The 20,716-nt window shown below is 45.0% G+C and overlaps 1 protein-coding gene across 5 annotated transcripts in view; it reads left to right on the forward strand.

The window, feature by feature from the left end:
• Positions 1-20,073, forward strand: part of PAK6 (p21 (RAC1) activated kinase 6) — a 53,454-nt gene extending 33,381 nt beyond the window's left edge. For all 5 annotated transcript variants that reach the window (XM_035111015.2, XM_035111025.2, XM_035111034.2 and 2 more), the window contains 6 exons: positions 10,404-10,889; positions 11,382-11,515; positions 13,821-13,947; positions 15,618-15,743; positions 16,936-17,070; positions 18,081-20,073. In XM_035111015.2, coding sequence (XP_034966906.1) covers positions 10,404-10,889; positions 11,382-11,515; positions 13,821-13,947; positions 15,618-15,743; positions 16,936-17,070; positions 18,081-18,248 — 1,176 coding nt within the window. In that variant the 3' untranslated portion in view covers positions 18,249-20,073. The remainder of the gene's footprint in view (positions 1-10,403; positions 10,890-11,381; positions 11,516-13,820; positions 13,948-15,617; positions 15,744-16,935; positions 17,071-18,080) is intronic.
• Positions 20,074-20,716: the final 643 nt, after the last annotated feature.

A 20,716-nucleotide genomic window follows, 5' to 3' on the forward strand; every position in this document is an offset into this window, starting at 1 on the left:
GCTGGGGTGCATGTGCTGAAAGTAAGGTACAAGTTGAGTGTGAAAGGAGAATGGGATAAGAAACTACAAGAGATGGGTAAAAATACTTAGAGGGGCAAGTAGGAGTGGGAAGGGGGAAATATAAAAGAAAAAGCCTTCTCCATGTAGAGATTCTGGACCAGCAAATTCTGTCTAAATCGGAGAGGCTGAGTCACAATACCTCCAGAGCCAACATCTGTAGTAGCTTGAGGAAAGTTGAGCCGTGGAACTTCTCGCAGCAAGGAAAATGCTGTGGTAAAGAATTTATCTTTTTTTATAAAAAAAAATTTTTTAGAATAATTCTTTATTATTTAAATTTACAAAATTACAATTTATCAAACACAAACAAACAAATAAACACAAAAATAAACAATCGCAATGTGAATAGACCATAGCGAGTACATATTTCTCTTCTAGCTTTAACTTCCCATCCTTCCCATTATACAATGTTTTGCTTCTTTTGTTCCACGGGTTTTTATTTTGTATTGTCTTTTCTTTCCTTCCATTTTTTATTCTTATCGAGCTTATCTTTTGCAAACATCATTCAATTTCTGCAAGCAAAGAGTTGTTTGGATAGTATAATTTTAAGTAACTTTTGTATATAACCCATTCTCTTGATACCTTTTGCGTTGATAAACCTCTCACTGAGTCGGTCAATTTAGCCAGTTGCAGATACTCCAGCATTAGAATTGAATATCTTTCCTTGCCATGTAATTTGCTTTATTTTGAGTTTTGTTTTTGTTTCCTTCTGCTTTTAGTCACTTTCCTCACTCTCTTCCTGACTCGTGTGCTTTGGTCTTGCATTTTTTTGGTCTGAGCTCTCTTTCTGTTATCTGTCTTTGAATTTATCGAAGATTGATTTGATATCCATGGAAAATTATGCTAGTCATTGATGGGTGGATATGCCAAATGCTGTCTCCATCTGCCACTTTCTGGCGGGCTTTGCCCCTGCACTGTCATTTTGTGGCTGGTGGGCCTCAGTAATTTTCCACGGTCTCACCTGAAGGTAGAAAGCTTGAGAACCCCTGTGCTGGAGGCAGGATTCCAGTATGCACATCTCCTTTGGCCCCACACAGATCCTTGGCCTTCCTGATGTCTCCCACCTCACACAAACTCTGTGCCAATGACTTTTTTACTTTTACCAAAACGGCTTTTATGAAATTAAATGCCTCAGTTACAATTCTAGTTCCATCTGTTCTCCGTATTAAATCAACCTGAGTATAGCTCATGATTTAAGGGTCTGGTTACTTCTGTTTCAGTGTATCTGACGAAGCGTGCATGCACACGAAAGCTCATCCTATATAATAATGTCCATGTTGTCCCTGCGTCCAGATGTCCCGTGTGTCCCTGGGGTACTGCGCATGTCCCCCAGAGACACAGGGATTGGACGGAGGGACAACCAGGGACACAGGGATTGGACCCGTGCTCTCGGGACACAGGGAACAGCCAACTGCCGCTCCGCCAACCGCCGCTCCGAAGCCCAGTCTCATGCTGGAGGTGCGCGGTGAGGCGGCGGGGGAGAGAAGCGCTCCCCCCCCCGGCAGCCTTGCCGCACACCTCCGGCATGAGACGGCGCTTCCTCGGGGAACCCGAGGAAGCCGAAGCGGCAGCGGGCGCGGAGGGAGGCCCGCTTTGGCTTGGCAGCGGCGGGAAGAAGGGGAGGAATTCCTCCCCTTTTTCCCGCCGCCGCCAAGCCAGTCCCGGAGCCGAATTGCGGCGCGGCGGGGTTTTTCGCCGTTTGCCTCCCCCAGGGGAAGGCAAACGGCGAAAAACCCCCACTGCGGACTGGCTTGGCGGTGGCGGGAAGACCCGCCACCGCCAAGCCAGTCCCGGAGCCTAATTGCGGCGCGGCGAGGTTTTTCGCCGTTTGCCTCCCCCAGGGGAAGGCAAACGGCGAAAAGACCCCGCTGCGGACTGGCTTGGCGGTGGCGGGAAGACCCGCCACCGCCAAGCCAGTCCCGGAGCCGAATTGCGGCGCGGCGGGGTTTTTCGCCGTTTGCCTCCCCCTCAGGGGAAGGCAAACGGCGAAAAGCCCCCGCTGCGAACTGGCTTGGTGGTGGCGGGAAGACCCGCCACCGCCAAGCCAGTCCCGGAGCCTAATTGCGGCGCGGCGAGGTTTTTCGCCGTTTGCCTCCCCCAGGGGAAGGCAAACGGCGAAAAGCCCCCGCTGCGAACTGGCTTGGTGGTGGCGGGAAGACCCGCCACCGCCAAGCCAGTCCCGGCAGGCCGCTTCCTCTAGCGCCCGTTTTTAAACGGGCTAAAATCCACTAGTACCAAAATAAAAACTTAGTTGGTCTTTAAGGTGCTACTGAAGGAATTTTTTTATTTTGTTTCGAATCAGACCAACACGGCTACCTACCTGTAACTAGGATTTCTTCAGTAATCGCTTTCAGTTTACGGATGCCAGAACAAAATCCAAAACGGAATTCCCTGTGTTATTGCACATTAGCTGTTAGGCGGAGAGACTGAGCAGTCTAAACAAAGCCCCATTGCACCTCTGGCCTCTTTGGGGCTTCCTCTGCCCTCACTGATGTCTTTTTTGAACTCCAGGAGCCATCTCCTCACTAGCCACAAGGACTCTTTACTCTTGCACCACTTCCTGATATGATTCTATTTATTTCATTATTTTCCGGCACTTCACATATATACGGTTGTGCGTGAGTAGAATGCACATGGACAGTATATGGGGTGCGTGTTGAATACCTCTAATTTTAAAAATGGCCCTCCTGGCTTTCCCTTCCTCAATCTGATTCTGTATGGTGCTTTCAAACATCCAGGATTAAAAACCAATTCAGCCTTTAATGCTGTGAATTCTTTGGAAGCTGGTTGTGCACGACTCCCGCAGTGTCAGCTGGTTGCTGCTATTGACTAGCCACGTTTGTTCTGGGCCAGCCAAGAGGAGGAAGCTCAGCTGAAAGTGTGTTGAGTTCTGGCTGACTCAGAACATATTCATAAATGCAAGAGGATGACACACACTGTGGTTGCTCAGCGAGAGCAGATTGCAAGTAGTGAGCGAGTCAGGCTGCAGCCCATGTTAACTTGACCTAGATTGCAGCGTCGCCACTCTTTCCCCTAAAGGGTGTTTGCAGAGCACCTTGAGGGCTCTGCCGGTTTCTCATTCTGTGTCTTTCCTTTCAGCGAAAGGGGGGGAAAGCAAAATGGTATGGATCACACAAGTAGGAATTGGTGACTGTCAGTTTCAGTTTCTTTCTGTTTCTCATTTTTCCAATTTCAGCTTTCCACAGCAGTTACTTTAAAGTCCTTATGAAAATTCATCATCAGTTAATTTTTGCTAATACAGTCAAACCTCGGTTGTCGAATGTACTGTAATCTGTTCCGGAAGACAGTTCGACTCCCAAAACGTTCGACAATCGAGGCGCGGCTTCCAATTGGTTGCAAGAGCGGCTTGCACTCAAGGGGAAGCCGCATCAAGCATTCGGGTTCTGAAAAACATTAAAAAACCGGAGCATTTACTTCCGGGTTTTCGGCGTTTGGGAGCGGAAACTTTAGAAAATGGAGCTGTTCAAGAACCAAAGTTTGACTGAACAAAAATTTAAAAAATCCTTCCAGTAGCACCTTAGAGACCAACTAAGTTTGTCATAGGTATGAGCTTTCATGTGCATGCACACTTCTTCAGATACGTTTGACTGTACAGTATAGCCATATTCGTATGTAATTTTGCCCAATATGCACGTTACCTAATATAACTCATTTTTATATAGGATTATATTATTTTCACTAATAGATTTATATGCCCACTGGTATACCGGTATATATATTTGTTCACACAACTTGCCTGGAGAACTACATTGCAAAATTTGGAGAAGCATAGACTTTGAAAGGTATTTCAGTTACAGGTACGTAGCCGTGTTGGTCTGACGTAGTCGAAACAAAATAAAAAAATTCCTTCCAGCAGCACCTTAAAGAAAAACAAAGTTTTTATTTTGGTATGAGCTTTCGTGTGCATGCACACTTCTTCAGATACACTGAATAGAAGTCTCCAAATGCTTATATGTAGAGAAAGGGTGGGGAGGGGTGGTGGAAAGGTATTTCAGTTCGCATATCGTTTCAGAAGGTAAGAATTAGGTGGGTTCATCTTTCAGTGTGAACTGATCTATTTTCTCCTCCATCCCTAGACAGTAAGGAGGTCAAGTCACTCAGGGAGGGGGACCCACAGAGGTGTCTTGCCTGAGGGCCCTCCAAATTATGGAGCCAACACTTCTTAGACTGATAGCAGGAGGGGCAGGTCATTTCAGTGGTGAGCTATACTCTGTGGAACTCCCTTCCAAGTGATGCATGGTTGGCCCCTTCAAACTTGGCATTCATAAATGCTTTAAAAACCTTTCTCTTTCGAGCACCTTTTAACTGATGTACTTTTATTGGATCCAGCTATACAATTCTGTGATTCTATGATGCTAGCAAAGTGTTTCTACTGCCTGGATTATATTTCAAAGTATGTCTGCTTCCTTTTTGTATTTTATTTTTTAAATTAGAAAGTTTATAATACGATAATGAGCTTTTATGTTTATAGTGCTGCTCACTGCCTTCAGAGAACTTTGTGCATGCTATAAACATTTAGATATTTGGTCTAATCATTAGGAAGGAAGGCCTCGGTGAGCAATGGCACCTTTTTTTTTGGGTGCTCTAGGTTACATAAAACATGTCTGTAAAACGAAGCTGGAGGTTTGAAAACACCTTTCCTCCAGGAACATGTCTGAGCTGGAATGGAAGGGTGGTGCAGGTAGAAGACGGGGAAGTAATTTTCAACAGGCAGTTACTTGTAACTTTGTGTGTATGTGTCCCCAACCCACAATGTGTTACTAAGCAAAATAAATTTGCATTTCCCTGTGTGTGTGTGTGTGTGTGTGTGTGTGTGTGTGTGTGTGTCAATAGGTTAAAAAATAAAAGCTTATCTTAGATAGTGCACTATGTACAATCAAGGTGGAGTATAATAAGTGCTGGGAAAACAGGAAAACTTCCTCTCCTCTCTTTTATATTACATATTAGCTTGTCAAAACCACACCTCCTTAAGGTTAAGGCCACTGACTTTCAGCTGCTTAATAAGCACAGCATTTGAACCTAGAAAAAGAGTCTGGGCCCACAGTGGATGTGCTTCTTTAACCCCCCACAGACACTGCTTTCTCCAGCCCAGCTAACCAAAGGGCTGCTTTCTTGATGCGTCTGTGTCTTGGGTGCCACTTTACCTGTCCATATCCTGGGAGGTTTCAACTGATTCAAATCTCTTCCCTCACCAAGTCATGAAACCCATATTTTGTCAGCTGGGCCTACCTCACAGGGTGGTTGTGATTATAAAACGAAGTAATCCCCCATCCACACCACCCTGAACTACTTGGATAAAAAGTGGGATGGGATATAAATGTAAATGATAGCAACAATGTTCATCTCATGCTGCTCTCTATTAATTTAGGTGTTTAAAGTTGAGCTGTAGCAAAATGCTGATCTTCAAGACCTCTTTTCTTCTTGTTGTTGTTTAGTCATTTAGTCGTGTCCGACTCTTCGTGACCCCATGGACCATAGCACGCCAGGCACTCCTGTCTTGCACTGCCTCCCGCAGTTTGGTCAAACTCATGTTCGTAGCTTCGAGAACACTGTCCAACCATCTCGTCCTCTGTCTTCCCCTTCTCCTAGTGCCCTCCATCTTTCCCAACATCAGGGTCTTTCCCAAGGATTCTTCTCTTCTCATGAGGTGGCCAAAGTATTGGAGCCTCAGCTTCACAATCTGTCCTTCCAGGGAGCACTCAGGGCTGATTTCCTTAAGAATGGATAGGTTTGATCGTCTTGCAGTCCATGGGACTCTCAAGAGTCTCCTCCAGCACCATAATTCAAAAGCATCAATTCTTCGGCGATCAGCCTTCTTTATGGTCCAGCTCTCACTTCCATACATCACTACTGGGAAAACCATAGCTTTAACTATACGGACCTTTGTAGGCAAGGTGACGTCTCTGCTTTTTAAGATGCTGTCTAGGTTTGTCATTGCTTTTCTCCCAAGAAGCAGGCGTCTTTTAATTTTGTGACTGCTGTCACCATCTGCAGTGATCAAGGAGCTCAAGAAAGTAAAATCTCTCACTGCCTCCATTTCTTCCCCTTCTATTTGCCAGGAGGTGATGGGACCAGTGGCCATGATCTTGGTTTTTTTGATGTTGAGCTTCAGACCATATTTTGCGCTCTCCTCTTTCACCCTCATTAAAAGGTTCTTTAATTCCTCCTCACTTTCTGCCATTAAGGTTGTGTCATCTGCATATCTGAGGTTGTTGATATTTCTTCCGGCAATCTTAATTCCGGTTTGGGATTCATCTAGTCCAGCCTTTCGCATGATGAATTCTGCATATAAGTTAAATAAGCAGGGAGACAATATACAACTTTGTCGTACTCCTTTCCCAATTTTGAACCAATCAGTTGTTCCATATCCAGTTCTAACTGTAGCTTCTTGTCCCACATAGAGATTTCTCAGGAGACAGATGAGGTGATCAGGCACTCCCATTTCTTTAAGAACTTGCCATAGTTTGCTGTGGTCGACAGAGTCAAAGGCTTTTGCATAGTCAATGAAACAGAAGTAGACGTTTTTCTGGAACTCTCTAGCTTTCTCCATAATCCAGCGCATGTTTGCTATTTGGTCTCTGGTTCCTCTGCCCTTTCGAAATCCAGCTTGCACTTCTGGGAGTTCTCGGTCCACATACTGCCTAAGCCTGCCTTGTAGAATTTTAAGCATAACCTTGCTAGCGTGTGAAATGAGTGCAATTGTGCGGTAGTTGGAGCATTCTTTGGCACTGCCCTTCTTTGGGATTGGGATGTAGACTGATCTTCTCCAATCCTCTGGCCATTGCTGAGTTTTCCAAACTTGCTGGCATATTGGGTGTAGCACCTTAACAGCATCATCTTTTAAAATTTTAAATAGTTCAGCTGGAATATCATCACTTCCACTGGCCTTGTTATTAGCAGTGCTTTCTAAGGCCCATTTGACTTCACTCTCCAAGATGTCTGGCTCAAGGTCAGCAACCACACTACCTGGGGTGTACGAGACCTCCATGTCTTTCTGGTATAATTCCTCTGTGTATTCTTGCCACCTCTTCTTGATGTCTTCTGCTTCTGTTAGGTCCTTACCACTTTTGTCCTTTATTATGGTAATCTTTGTACGAAATGTTCCTTTCATATCTCCAATTTTCTTGAACAGATCTCTGGTTTTCCCCATTCTATTGTTTCCCTCTATTTCTTTGCATTGCTCATTTAAGAAGACCCTCTTGTCTCTCCTTGCTGTTTTTTGGAAATCTGCATTTAGTTTCCTGTATCTTTCCCTATCTCCCTTGCATTTTGCTTGCCTCCTCTCCTCCGCTATTTGTAAGGCCTCGTTGGACAGCCATTTTGCTTTCTTGCATTTCCTTTTCCTTGGGATGGTTTTCGTTGCTGCCTCCTGTATAATGTTACGAGCCTCCATCCATAGTTCTCCAGGCACTCTGTCCACCAAATCTAAATCCTTAAACCTGTTCCTCACTTCCACTGTGTATTCATAAGGGATTTGATTTAGATTGTATCTTACTGGCCCAGTGGTTTTTCCTACTTTCTTCAGTTTAAGCTGGAATTTTGCTATAAGAAGCTGATGATCTGAGTTACAGTCAGCTCCAGGTCTTGTTTTTGCTGACTGTATAGAGCTTCTCCATCTTTGGCTGCAGAGAATATAATCAATCTGATTTCGATGCTGCCCATTTGGTGATATCCATGTGTAGAGTCGTCTCTTGTGTTGTTGGAAAAGAGTGTTTGTGATGACCAGCTTATTCTCTTGACAGAACTCTATTAGCCTTTGCCCTGCTTCGTTTTGAACTCCAAGGCCAAACTTGCCAGTTGTTCCTTTTATCTCTTGATTCCCTACTTTAGCATTCCAATCCCCTATAAAGAGAAAAACATCCTTCTTTGGTGTCATTTCTAGAAGGTGGTGTAAGTCTTCATAGAATTGGTCAATTTCAGCTTATTCAGCACCGGTAGTTGGTGCATAAACTTGGATTACTGTGATGTTAAAAGGTCTGCCTTGCATTCGTATCAATCTCATTCTATCATTTTTTAGATTGCATCCCAGTACAGCTTTTGCCACTCTTTTGTTGATTATGAGGGCCACTCCATTTCTTCTACGGGATTCTTGCCCACAGTAGTAGATATGATAGTCATCCGAACTGAATTCGCCAATTCCCTTCCATTTTAGTTCACTGATGCCCAGGATGTCAATATTTATTCTTGCCATCTCATTTTTGACCACCTCCAGCTTACCTTCCTTCATGGTTCTTACATTCCAGGTTCCTATGCAATATTTTTCTTTACAGCATCGGACTTTCCTTTCGCTTCCAGGCATATCCGCAACTGAGCGTCCTTTCGGCTTTGGCCCAGCCGCTTCATCAGCTCTGAATCTACTTGTACTTGTCCTCCGCTCTTCCTCAGTAGCATGTTGGACGCCTTCCGACCTGAGGGGCTCATCTTCCAGCGTCATAACTTTTATATGCCTGTTGTCTTTGTCCATGGAGTTTTCTTGGCAGGGATACTGGAGTGGCTTGCCAGTTCCTTCTCCAGGTGGATCACGTTTAGTCAAAACTCTCCACTATGACCTGTCCGTCTTGGGTGGCCCTGCATGGCATAGCTCATAGCTTCTCTGAGTTATTCAAGCCCCTTCGCCACGACAAGGCATTGATCCATGAAGGGGCTTTTCTTCTTAGGTTGCGCTTATGTTGTGTTGTGTTGTGTCATAAAGTAAGGCTGGTTCTGTTCGGCAGTGGCCTGGGGGATTCTTGTATTCTTCAGGAAAGAAATCTAACTTCTTTTGAAATAACCCAAAACCAATGCAAAAAAAAAAAGCATTAGTGCAGTACTACTGCAAGTCGCTGTGCCAGTGACACGAGGATCACTTACATTTATTGAAACTCTGGGCATTTTCCCCAAGAGAGCGCTGTTATTATGGCCAATGTTCCAATTTGGGTAATTACATTTTCTCTTACTTGAATCTCTCACTGCATCTTCAGTTGGTTTCTTAACAGAGTGCTTTTCATCCATCAATCTTAGATCCATTTACAAAGTGGCCAAAAGTATGTATTCACTTTTTATGGTGGGGGGGGGATAGATACTCTGGCTGGCATTGGCTCTTGCAGATCTCAGGCAAAGAGAGGTCTATCACTTAATTTTTAAGAGTATACTTTGAGGTTTTTTGTTTGGTTGCTGCCTTGAAGAACAGATTATTATCATTATTATTGGAAGAGCTAATGACTGATCGATTTGTTGTCATACAGATACTAGAAGTGTGAAATGTTTTGTTACATGGAATCAAATTGTTTAAGTTTCCAGTGGGCATGTTTTGAAAAGTCAACTAGCTTTAACAAATAAAACTGAGCAACTATGTTTTTAATGCATTGTGAGTGTTCTTGCATATACCACAGAAAACTTGTTTTCAAGGGGTGGGGGCATGTTCTTAGCCTTCTCTGGATGTCTACAACAAGCATTTCCCCTTGTTGTACTTCCGTCATCACCAAACCAGTTTTTCAGGAGGTTTGCAGCATGTTAGAAGGTGCCTCGGAAAACACAAATCTCCCCTTTCCAAGCATAACCAGCAGTTTGCTGATAGAGATGTGTACATTTGGTGTGGGTGTCACTGTAAATCGGTGACCTCATTCACATGTCATGGTAAACCATACTTAGCAGTTTCCTGTGAATGCACCTGTCTGAGCCTCTTCACTCATCCCTGCTAGCGTGGAAAGGAAACAAACGGCTGACTTAGTGTTACATCTAAACAAGAGGTTGCAATTTGTTTCACACCAAAGAAATCACAACCAGTAAGCTAAGAACCATTTGGGCTTGTTTGTCACTGTTACAAACTCCATGAATTTCATCCTATAGTTTTTGATTGTTCAAATTTTAGAGGAGCAGGATGTCCCTGTGGACATCACACAAGGTCACAGGTCTCCCCTGGTCTTGCTGTGCATGCCAGCCACAGTGGAGAGGGAGAGATAAGCAAAGTGCTGTGACTGGGCCTGATGCATTGGGCATGGGGGCTTGCTTGGGATCAGCCCCACATCGCCCTCAGAACACCCCACTTGTGGCTTTTTGCCAGCTACCAACCATGGGGCTCATACCAGTGATACTCCTGCTTGCCTGCCCATTCAGCAGGTGGGATGAAGAGCTTTGCATCACTCCACAGGTAGGGGCCAGTGGAACCCGGCAGGGCTGGGCCAGGGGCCACTTCCATACCCTCCATCCCAGGGCAAAGCACGTTCAGATTGCACCCTTAAGCAATTAATGATTCAACAGGAATTCATTTGAGTAATGGACTGAGATTTTGTAAAACTTAATTGATAGGCCTCCTAATAATGCCATTTTCTCCTGCTCTCCTCCAGCCCAGTCCTTTCTTCCGGCCGCCACAGCACTGGGGTTCACCGCACAGCCCTGCCGCCAAATCCCAGTCCCTTCCCTCGGACCAGCCAGCGCCAGAGTATGCTCGGATTTCAGAAGCTGGGACCCCTCAAAAATCCCCAACCACAGAGACTGCAGCGGCCCTGCCTCCAGGCCGGCCGTCACCCGCGGGGTCCCCCCGGAACAGACACACCCAAACCAGCTCCAGCAACCTCCACCTTCCCTTGGACTCGAAAGCCCAGCCATCCAGTGAGGACCCGGTTGTCGTAACTCACGAGCAGTTCAAAGCTGCTTTGAGGATGGTGGTGGACCAAGGCGACCCCAGGACGATGCTGGAAAACTATGTTAAGATTGGGGAGGGGTCTACAGGTATTGTCTGCATTGCACGCGAGAAGCATTCTGGACGGCAGGTGGCAGTGAAGATGATGGACTTGCGGAAGCAGCAGCGACGAGAGCTCCTTTTCAATGAGGTGACTAGATGAGGGAAGAGATGAATGGGATGGCAAGGAATACTGAATGGGGTGGATCCAGATTAAAGTTTGCCGAGCTTTAGTCCACCAAAATCAAAGGGACTTGAGTTAGACATGACTAAATTGCCCTATTGATTTCAATGGGACTAAAACATGCCTAACTGGAACCAGTCCTGTATTTCTAAAGGCAGTTGACAAAGAGAATATGGGCCAGATTACAAAAGAGGATGGTAGTAGCTAGTATAGAGCAGGGAGATGAATGAAGACAGTGAATACTCCAGGCAGGCCACTGATCTGCAGCATTTGGGATGTAAATGTTTGGGGTTTATTTTGATGTTGTGTGGTTGCATCGTTTGGTGATCTAGTTTGCTTTCTGCAAACTGTATCTGATGGGAAAATCCCATTGCGCACACAGAAATCCTTGCACTGATAGTTACTTTGCACTGCACTGGAGGCAAGCCTCAGTTACATGTCTATCCGCATCTTTCTCAGGTGGTGATAATGAGAGACTACCAACATGACAATGTGGTGGAGATGTACAAAAGCTATCTGGTTGGTGATGAGCTCTGGGTGCTGATGGAATTTCTCCAGGGAGGAGCCCTCACGGATATTCTGTCCCAAATCAGGTAGGTTAAAACAACACATTCCTTCCCTCCTTTCCTGCCTAAAATATCATAGAATCATAGAACTGTAGAGTTCGAAGGGACTCTGTGGGTCATCTAGTCCAACCCCCTGCAATGCAGGAATCTCAACTGAAGCATCCATGACAGATGGCCATCCAACCTCTGCTTAACAACCTCCCGAGGGAGACTGTTCCACTGTCGAACGGCTCTTACCGTCAAAAAGTTCTTCCTGGTGTTTAATTGGAATCTCCCTTCTTGTTACCTGAAGTCATTAGTTTGGGTTCACCATCCTACCCTCTGGAGCAGGAGAAAACATGCTTACTCCCTCTTCCATGTGACAGCCCTTTAGATATTTGAAGATGGCTATCCTATCCCCTCTGTCTCCTCTTAGCCAGGCTAAACTTACCCAACCTTGGGCCAGTAACCGTCTCTCAGCTTGATCAATCCTCAATGGGTTGTTGTAGAATGAGGAAGAGTGATGTAAATTGGCTCGAGATACTTGAGGAAAGGTAGGATACAAATGTAATAAATAAATGACAGCTTCCATCAGAGCATAAGAAAAATTCATGGTGCATGGAGCTATCAAGAACTACTGGCCCTGGTATCTGTGTCTTATCTCCACCCTCAGAGGCAGCATATTCCTCTGAATGCCAATTGCAGGAGAGCACAAATAGGGTGTGTGCTGTTGCTTCTCATAGGCATCGGATTGGCCACTGTGAGAATAAATAAGAACGCAGTCCAATATACACAAGGTCCCATCAGCCACACCCAGCTAGCAGCCACTGGGGATGAATAGGCCTAGCAAGATTGGTAATGTAAATAAAAACACAAAGAGGGACAATTACTTTCTGTCGCAAGCTGCCCACTCCCAGGATTTGTTGAGATCAAGTTCTACAGTGTTAGATTTGCTAATAAATTCTACCTTGGCAGTTTCCCACTGGCGCAATGTATAAAGGTGATATTGTGTGACTCCAGCATGCTGCCCCAACCTGGATGGCTTGTGCAAAACTTACATGGGGGTTAGACTATGTCTTGCCTTTATTGAGCATTTGTTCCTGTTTGTTCGAGGGGACAGAGCGGCAGCGAGGCTTTTTAGCGGCCGCTGTGCCGAGCGAGGCGAGGCTTGGGAGTCGCGCTGAGCGTCATCCCCCCAGACTGGAACCCGGGGCGCCCCGCCCCCCTATGCTCCCCTTGCTATGCCCCTGCAAGGGGAGGTTATACGACAATGAGCATTCATCCTGATTTCCTTATGGAGTGTTTACAGTATATGTCTTTCATTAATCATTTGTTCATCCCACACTTTTCAATGCGTTTCTCTACTTTCCTACCCCTCCTCCCAAAAAATCTATTTCTTTTTTACAGTGTATTTGTTGTGCTAGGGCCACAGAGCATTTTAATTCGCTTTAATTGTGGATAGCTCTGTTGGTTAGAGCGTGGTGCTGGTAACGCAAAGGTTGCAGGTTTGATCCCTGTAAGGAACAACTGCATATTCCTGCATATTAATGGGGGTTGCACTAGATGATCTTCAGGGTCCCTTCCAGCTCTTCAATTCTATGATTCTATGAATCCTTCCCACAAAATTCTGGAATTCTGCAAGCGCATTTTGTATATGAAACTTCCACATAGCTATTTAAGTCACTGCAGGCCCCGTACTTTGTGGATTTGTCTAATCCTTTTCTAGATCATTCATTTCATTTCATTCATTTATTATTACGGTCGAGGACCAGCTCTTAGAAGTAAAATAAAATAAGAATAAAATAAAAATAAAACGGATCCCTTTGAAAAACAGTTTCCGGGAGCATAACGTATAAAAGTTGCTTTGAACAAAATTTAAAAGAAAATTATTAATTATATAACAGTGCTAAAAGTTTAACCCTTAAAATAGTGGCTGCAGAAAGCTGAGCCTAGCTCGCTCGGGGTGCCATTGAGGAAAAAATCAGACGGGCTGGGAAGAAAGTCTGTGTCTGCATATTTGGGCACAGAATCTGGCGACCGCCCTGGTTGTTTTCAGGTCTTTGCCTAGCAAGAGCAGGTTGTATAATTGCTTTTCCGGGAGGCTTGCTAAGCTCACCAGTATGGGGTCCAGGATCTCCCTTCGAGCTTCTTCATATAGGGGGCATTTGAAGAACAGATCTTTTCTAGATCAATGGTTGTGGCTACCACCATTCCATTACAAGCTCCGATACTCTGGACGGAGCAGGAAGTTCACTTAAATCTCATGCCGTCAAACATAATTGGATATTTAATTGCTTCTGCTCTATGAAAGAAAATGACTTCCGATTTATTTTATTTTTGCTTCTTGTTTCAGGCTGAATGAAGAGCAAATTGCTACAGTGTGTGAGTCAGTCCTGCAGGCACTGGCTTACCTGCATTCCGAAGGTGTGATTCACAGAGACATTAAGAGCGACTCCATTCTCCTGACCCTTGATGGAAGGGTAATAATTCCTTCGCAGTCTGGGCTCTTCTTCTCTCCTCCCTGACAACGCTCTCTCTCCAGCTCCCCTGGGCCATAGCAAGTTTTCTGCACGGAAAGTCACAAATTCATTTCGTAGTTAAAGATACATTTCAGGCCCACGGTGGACATCCATTCCGCATGAATTTGCAATTGCCAATGGCTTTAAAAAGTAAATTGCAAGCACTGTTGGGGGGCATCCAGATCAAGAACCCAGTGTATGTGGGGGGGATTTGGGGGCTTTAACTCTTTGCCTCCCTGTGTTCCCAATCCAGATAGGGCCTTCTGTACCTGCAGGGCGTGGGGCGCACACACCTCCCATTGGAGCAAGTGGGGACTCCCCCTCCCATGCCAAGAAAATAGCAGGCAGCAGAGGGCCCAGTCCAGATTTGAACCCCAGCAGGAGGGATCAGGCCAAAGGTTGACGCCCCATTCCCTCGGTGGCAGGGTCCCAATCGAATCAGGCCTCTCATGCCCACACTTGACCTTTAGCAATTGCCTGGGGTTTTTTTTTAATCTCATAGATGATGTCTTGCCTACTATGGTCCTCAGGCAGCAGTTTGGGCAAGACTTTTGCCCAGGGGCAGCCAATGTGATGAAGCTCCAGACATCTTGGGCTACAACTCCCATGATCCCTGGCAGCCCTGTTTAGGGAAGTTTTGAATGTTTGGAGTTTTATTCTGTTTTTAATGTTCTGTTGAAAGCCGCCCAGAGTGGTTGGGGAAACCCAGCCAGATGGGTGGGGTAGAATTATTAATTATTAGTATTACCATGCTGCTTGGAGCTGATGGGGTTTTTAGTCCACAACATCTGGAGGGCACCAAGTTGGCTACCCCTGCTTTTGTCTGAGGACTTGGATAACCTCCTGCTGCTCAGCATAGACAGCACTAGGCTAGCCAAGGGTTTGACTCTATAAAGTACAGTCAAACCTCGGTTCTCAAATGGCTCCATTTTGGAACATTTCAGTTCCCGAACGCTGAAAACCCAGAAGTAAATGCTCTGGTTTTCAAACGTTTTTCAGAAGTCGAATGTCTGACACAGCTTCCGCTTGAGTACAAGAAGCTCTTGCATCTAACCAGAAGCCGCGCCTTGGTTGTCGAACATTTCGGAAGCTGAAGAGGCTTCTGGAACGGATTGCGTTTGACAACTGAGGTTTGACTGTAGTTTCATATATTCACTCTTTGCCCCCTTTACACCTCCTACTCCTGCAACCCAGGCATAGGAACCAACTCCTAGGGCACGCATCCCCAATCTTCGGCCCTCCAGATGTTTTGAACTACAATTCCCATCATCCCTGACCACTGGTCCTGTTAGCTAGGGATGATGGGAGTTGTAGGCCAAAACATCTGGAGGGCCACAGGTTGGGGGATGCCTGTCCTAGGGACTGAGGTCCCTTCAGCCCTCCCAATAAAATATTTGAGAGCGCTGCCTCCCCCTGAGTTGATGGGCATTGCTATTCAAATGGTGTGCATGTGCTGTGTCTTGTGATTATGTGGGGTGGGGCTTACTTGTCCCCACCCCATGCCAACATTCAAGTTGGCCTCTCTGGACCCAGGCTACATCCATGTTTTCCTACAACCTGCTTTAGTTGCCCCATTGCCCCATTTTATTTTCCTGGTAACTTTAGGGTAACGTTTTGCTTCTCTGGGATAGGTGAAACTCTCCGACTTTGGCTTCTGTGCTCAAATCAGTAAGGACGTCCCCAAGAGGAAGTCCTTAGTGGGGACACCGTACTGGATGGCTCCGGAAGTTATTTCAAGGTCTCCCTACACCACAGAGGTAACTATCATTCCTGGACTGCAAAAGAGGCAGCAAATGAGCAGGGCATATCCGTTTCAACCTGGTTTGCGATGGTTTCTGAAACCAATGCCTTGACATACATAGGCGTATCTGACCTAGCATGGCTCAGTGTTTCCTGCTCTCTGCTACGTTGTTACTTGTGAAGTGTGTGGCCCACCACGGTGGGAACCGTGCTTGATGGTAGGATGCAAGAATTTGGATTGTGTTGCTTTTGCGTTAATTCCAGCAGCACTTACATCTCCACCCCAGTGAAAGGTTAGCATGAATATAAAACTGCTCTTACAGCTTTGGAAGTCTAAAAGTAGCAAAGTCAAGCCCACAAATCCAGAATAAAACATGGAAATAGGCAACTTTCCTATTTAACAAAATATAATCATTATTTATTATTATTGTTGTTTAGCAGAACTTGGAGGTTTTGGGTGAGTGTGAGTTTGTGTGTAAAAGCGAAGAGGAAGGGCAATGACAATCCTAAGAGGAACATTGTGAAGCAATGCTTTTGTGCTACAATTTGGAGGTTGGATGAGTCCTTTTAGTTATCCCAGGGGAAAACCAGCTGTTTTTGGACTCCAACTCCCATCAGTTCCAGTCAGAGCCAGTCTACCCAATAGTCAGGTATGATGGGTGTTGGAGTCCAACAACATCTGGGCAGCCACAGGTTTCCCACTACTGATTTGGCCTTTCAGGTTCTTTGCTGATATAAGGCCCCCAGTACCTCTTTGCTAGTCTGTTTCACAGGTAAGAAGTTCTGTAAATGCCAGAGGACCATAGGTATCTTTCTACAGGCCATCTGTAAAAGTAAAGGTAAAGGGACCCCTGACCATTAGGTCCAGTTGTGAACGACTCTGGGGTTGCGGCGCTTTATCTCGCTTTATTGGCCGAGGGAGCCGGTGTACAGCTTCCAGGTCATGTGGCCAGCATGACTAAGCTGCTTCTGGCAAACCAGAGCAGCGCACAGAAACACCATTTACCTTCCCGCCGGAGCGGTACCTATTTATCTACTTGCACTTTGACGTGATTTCAAACTGCTAGGTTGGTAGGAGCTCACCCCGTCATGGGGATTCAAACTGCCGACCTTCTGATTGGCAAGCCCTAGGGCTCTGTGGTTTAACCCACAGTGCCACCCGCGTCCCTCACAGGCCATCTGTACTGATGCAATATTTTGCTTCTGCAGGTAGACATCTGGTCTTTGGGAATCATGGTGATCGAGATGGTGGATGGAGAACCCCCTTATTTCAGTGATTCTCCAGTCCAAGCAATGAAGAGGCTCCGTGACAGCCCTCCTCCCAAAATAAAGAATTCTCATAAGGTCAGTCAGTTTGTAAGAAACGTCACAGCCAGGTACTTCGTAGCACCTGGTTGTACACTGAAAGGCATGAAAAAACCAGTATAGGTGGTTGCTTATGATAATCTCACATACATCTTATGTAGCAGATCTGCACAGTGAAACAAAGGCACATGTTATTAGCACGCAAGGTAATATACGTGGATTTGCCCTATTTTTCCCCCTGTGTGAAAGTTCTTTCCATGTTGAAGGATCTTGATATTTGAAACTGCCGTGGAGAACATTTAAGTGCAGCTCCTGCTCCCTGAAAATTGGGCCATAGAACCCAAGTACAATTGGGCTGTTGCTTTATGATAGTTGCATCCTTTGTGTCTATGTATCCCACCTTTTATACTGACTACTTGAGAGTTCTTTAGACTCAGTCAGAATCAAGAAGTTAGTATTGATTCCAGCTGTTGGTTCTACAGGCTGGTGCTGTCATCTAGTGGCTGATACAAGAAATGCCTCTCACAATAAAAGCTTTGTGAACACCGTTGCGTCTTAAATCAAACACTGGACCTGACCAAGGCTGCTAGTAAAATGCTTCCTGGGCCCATTGGTTCCACTTTTTGCTTAGATCACGTTATCAATCACATTTAAGTAAAGTAGCAATGGAGCAAAGAGTTCTACACAATCACCTGAAACAACACAGGGGAGGACTTTCTCCACACAAGCATCATTTGCAGAGTCTGTATACAGTCATACCTCGGTTTAAGTACACCTTGGTTTGAGTATTTTCAGTTTAAGTACTCCGCGGACCTGTCTGGAATGGATTAATCCACTTTCCATTACTTTCAATGGGAAAGTTCGCTTCAGGTTAAGTACGCTTCAGGTTAAGTACAGACTTCCGGAACCAATTGTGTTTGTAAACCAAGGTACCACTGTATTTAAATATGTCCTTAAGTACTACTACTAGTTGTTATTAAATGTGTATACTGCCCTTCATCCACCCTCCTGCTCTGAAATGGCTTATCTGAAGTGTTCTGTTTTCACAGACGTCTCCAGTTTTAAGAGACTTCTTGGAACGGATGTTAACACGAGACCCGTTAGAGCGAGCAACAGCCCAAGAACTCCTTGACCACCCCTTTTTGCTTCAGACGGGACTTCCAGAGTGCCTGGTGCCCCTTATTCAGCGGTATAGGAAACGGACCTCCACCTGCTGACCCCAGACTTGAGAAGCACCTAGTATATCATAGTGTTTGAACGCAGTCTTTCTCTTGGAACTTGTCAGCGTCCTTTCCGAGATGCGAGAGGGAATTTTCACCATCTTTAGCTGCTTTTTAATGTTTACCTTTTTCTCTTTTTCATTGCCGAAGACAATCAAAAGCTGGACTCCTACAAGTCTTAATATATATATATATTGTGAAGCTTCTGGGATAGATCCTATTTCAGGAGTATGTTTGGTGTTTGTAAGAAGATTCTCGCAACTTGATTTGTACATAGCTGAAACCTCCAGAGACTTCATCTACTGACTGAACTGAAACAACATTCCTCTCGTAGGATGGTATTTGTTCTTTAAAACACATTTGAAGGTAGACATCCTTACTTTAACCTGAAAACAGGCTTCTCCAACTTGGTGCCCTTCAGATGATTTGGACAGTGATGGCTGGGGCTGATGAGAGATGGAGTCCAAAACATCTGGATGGCACAAGCTTGGCAATGGGCTTCCCTAAAAGAATCATCTCATCTCGTATATGGGCTACTTGATCCTGCTGCAAAAGACTCTTCTACCTTGTTTGCTTTCAAATCATCTCCCCAGGACTTTCTTTCTTTCTTTCTACAGTAGAGACTAATATGGGGCCTATGGCTTTTCAAACCTTAAGAGTGGTCTGTCATTTCACAACCTTACACCAGCTGGCAAGCAGTGCTTCATGGCAGACATTTCTCCAGAGATGCTGGAACCTGATGCTTGAACCGCCATGGCATGTAAACGTAGTGCCTTCTCCAGTGAAGACTGGAAGTAGAAGGCAGCACAAGGGTTGTCCAGATAAGAACTTCAGTTTGCTTATATCAAGGCCCCTCTAAGTACACTGGACTTGACCAAGGATATGGCTTTGAGGCAGCTGCTGGGTGGTGTTTTTCACCAGCTCCGAATTCTGTAGCGAGGCCAATAAAACGTTGAAGCTCTCCCATTCCACTGAGCAATGTTTGTTTTGCCAGTGAGAATGTTAAGACTCTACCTACCTCCTATGTTGTTGAGAATAGGGGAAATGCATGGAACAGAGTTTAAACGTGTGCTCACGGTTCTATAATCTCCTGGATGTAGGTGGACCACTTCTAATATTCTTATCTAAGATTGATGCAGAGATTTTATATGGTTAAGTCTTATCTGTGTAATGTCCAGATCAGTTGGCACCGATTAGTTTAGGTTGTATTATGTGTGTTACTGTGTGGAGCATAGTTGTAAACATAACTGGAATTCAGTTTTGTGATACATTTGGGCAGGAGTTATGGAAAGTGGGGAGGGGTAGGTTGGAGGGGGGGGGTCAGGTGTCACTTCTACTGCCTCAGAATTTGCCCTTACACAATCCACCAAGTGGTAAACATATGAAAACATGTAAAAACAGCAACAACAAAAAACTTGAAATATTGTGGGGAGAGCTTGTTGTAAAATATGTCTGTATGTTCCAGGAATCCTGTGCAAAAAAACTCCCAGGTTTCTTCCTTCTTTTTAACTTAAATTATCTGAAACAAATATTTCTCCTTTCCGTGAGTTGTTTGCATTTGTTGTTTTAAATTAAAACACGATTTTGATTATTCATAAACCCATGGCAATGCTGAAATGTTTTTGGAAAACACATTTATCCTTATTCCAAAGTGCTCCACAGAGTTCCTAACTCAAAGAGTTTTAAAAACTTGCCACAGAAAGTTTCGGGCCTATAAACTTGACAGACAAAATCAGTGGCCCAAATGAGTTCCATGTAGTTTCAGTCAAGAATGGCCAACAAGGCAGTGAGGGGTGTGTGAAGTCCATTTGGGCCAGTAGTGCTTTATTATGGAAACGGACGGCAGCAATGAGGCACAGGTGCAGCCCTGCCATTTGGAAGGACTGGGATCTTCAAAAAAGGGCCCCCCTGGACTGGGGTACGATCCTATTGTTTTACTCTGGAGGCAAGGGAATATAGGTTCTGCAGATGCCTCACTCCATTATAGATCCAGAAGATCTGTTTGTTTTTCATTAGAACAATACATGGAAGCAGCACTACTTTAAAAAGAGCATGCAGCTTTCTTTCTTTCTTTCTTTTTACGGAAAATCCCCCCCCCAAAAAAAGCAGTAACAATTACAAAATACCAGTACAAGCTTCTATAACTCAATGTTCTCTTATTCTTCTGAAGATGTGTCAGATTCCAATAAGCTTCTCTAGAATGTGCCTATAAATCATTTGTACAGAAACATAAAAGTTTGAATTTAAACTACAAAATCCAATCCAAGTAGCAGGCAATGGGCACCATCTTCTGAAAATAAAAAAGGCTTGTGACTTAGGGGTGGGGGAAGACATTCAATTCACCTAGCTTTTAGAGCCAAATTTGCACTTTCTGAAACGGTATGAAGACCAGAACACAGCCATCCTTTGAAATTTGCGCCTATCCAAATTTTGCAATACAGTTCCCTGACTTAAACAATCTGTAC

The sequence above is a fragment of the Zootoca vivipara genome, chromosome 1, assembly GCF_963506605.1.
Source record: "Zootoca vivipara chromosome 1, rZooViv1.1, whole genome shotgun sequence".
NCBI classification, from domain to species: domain Eukaryota; kingdom Metazoa; phylum Chordata; class Lepidosauria; order Squamata; family Lacertidae; genus Zootoca; species Zootoca vivipara.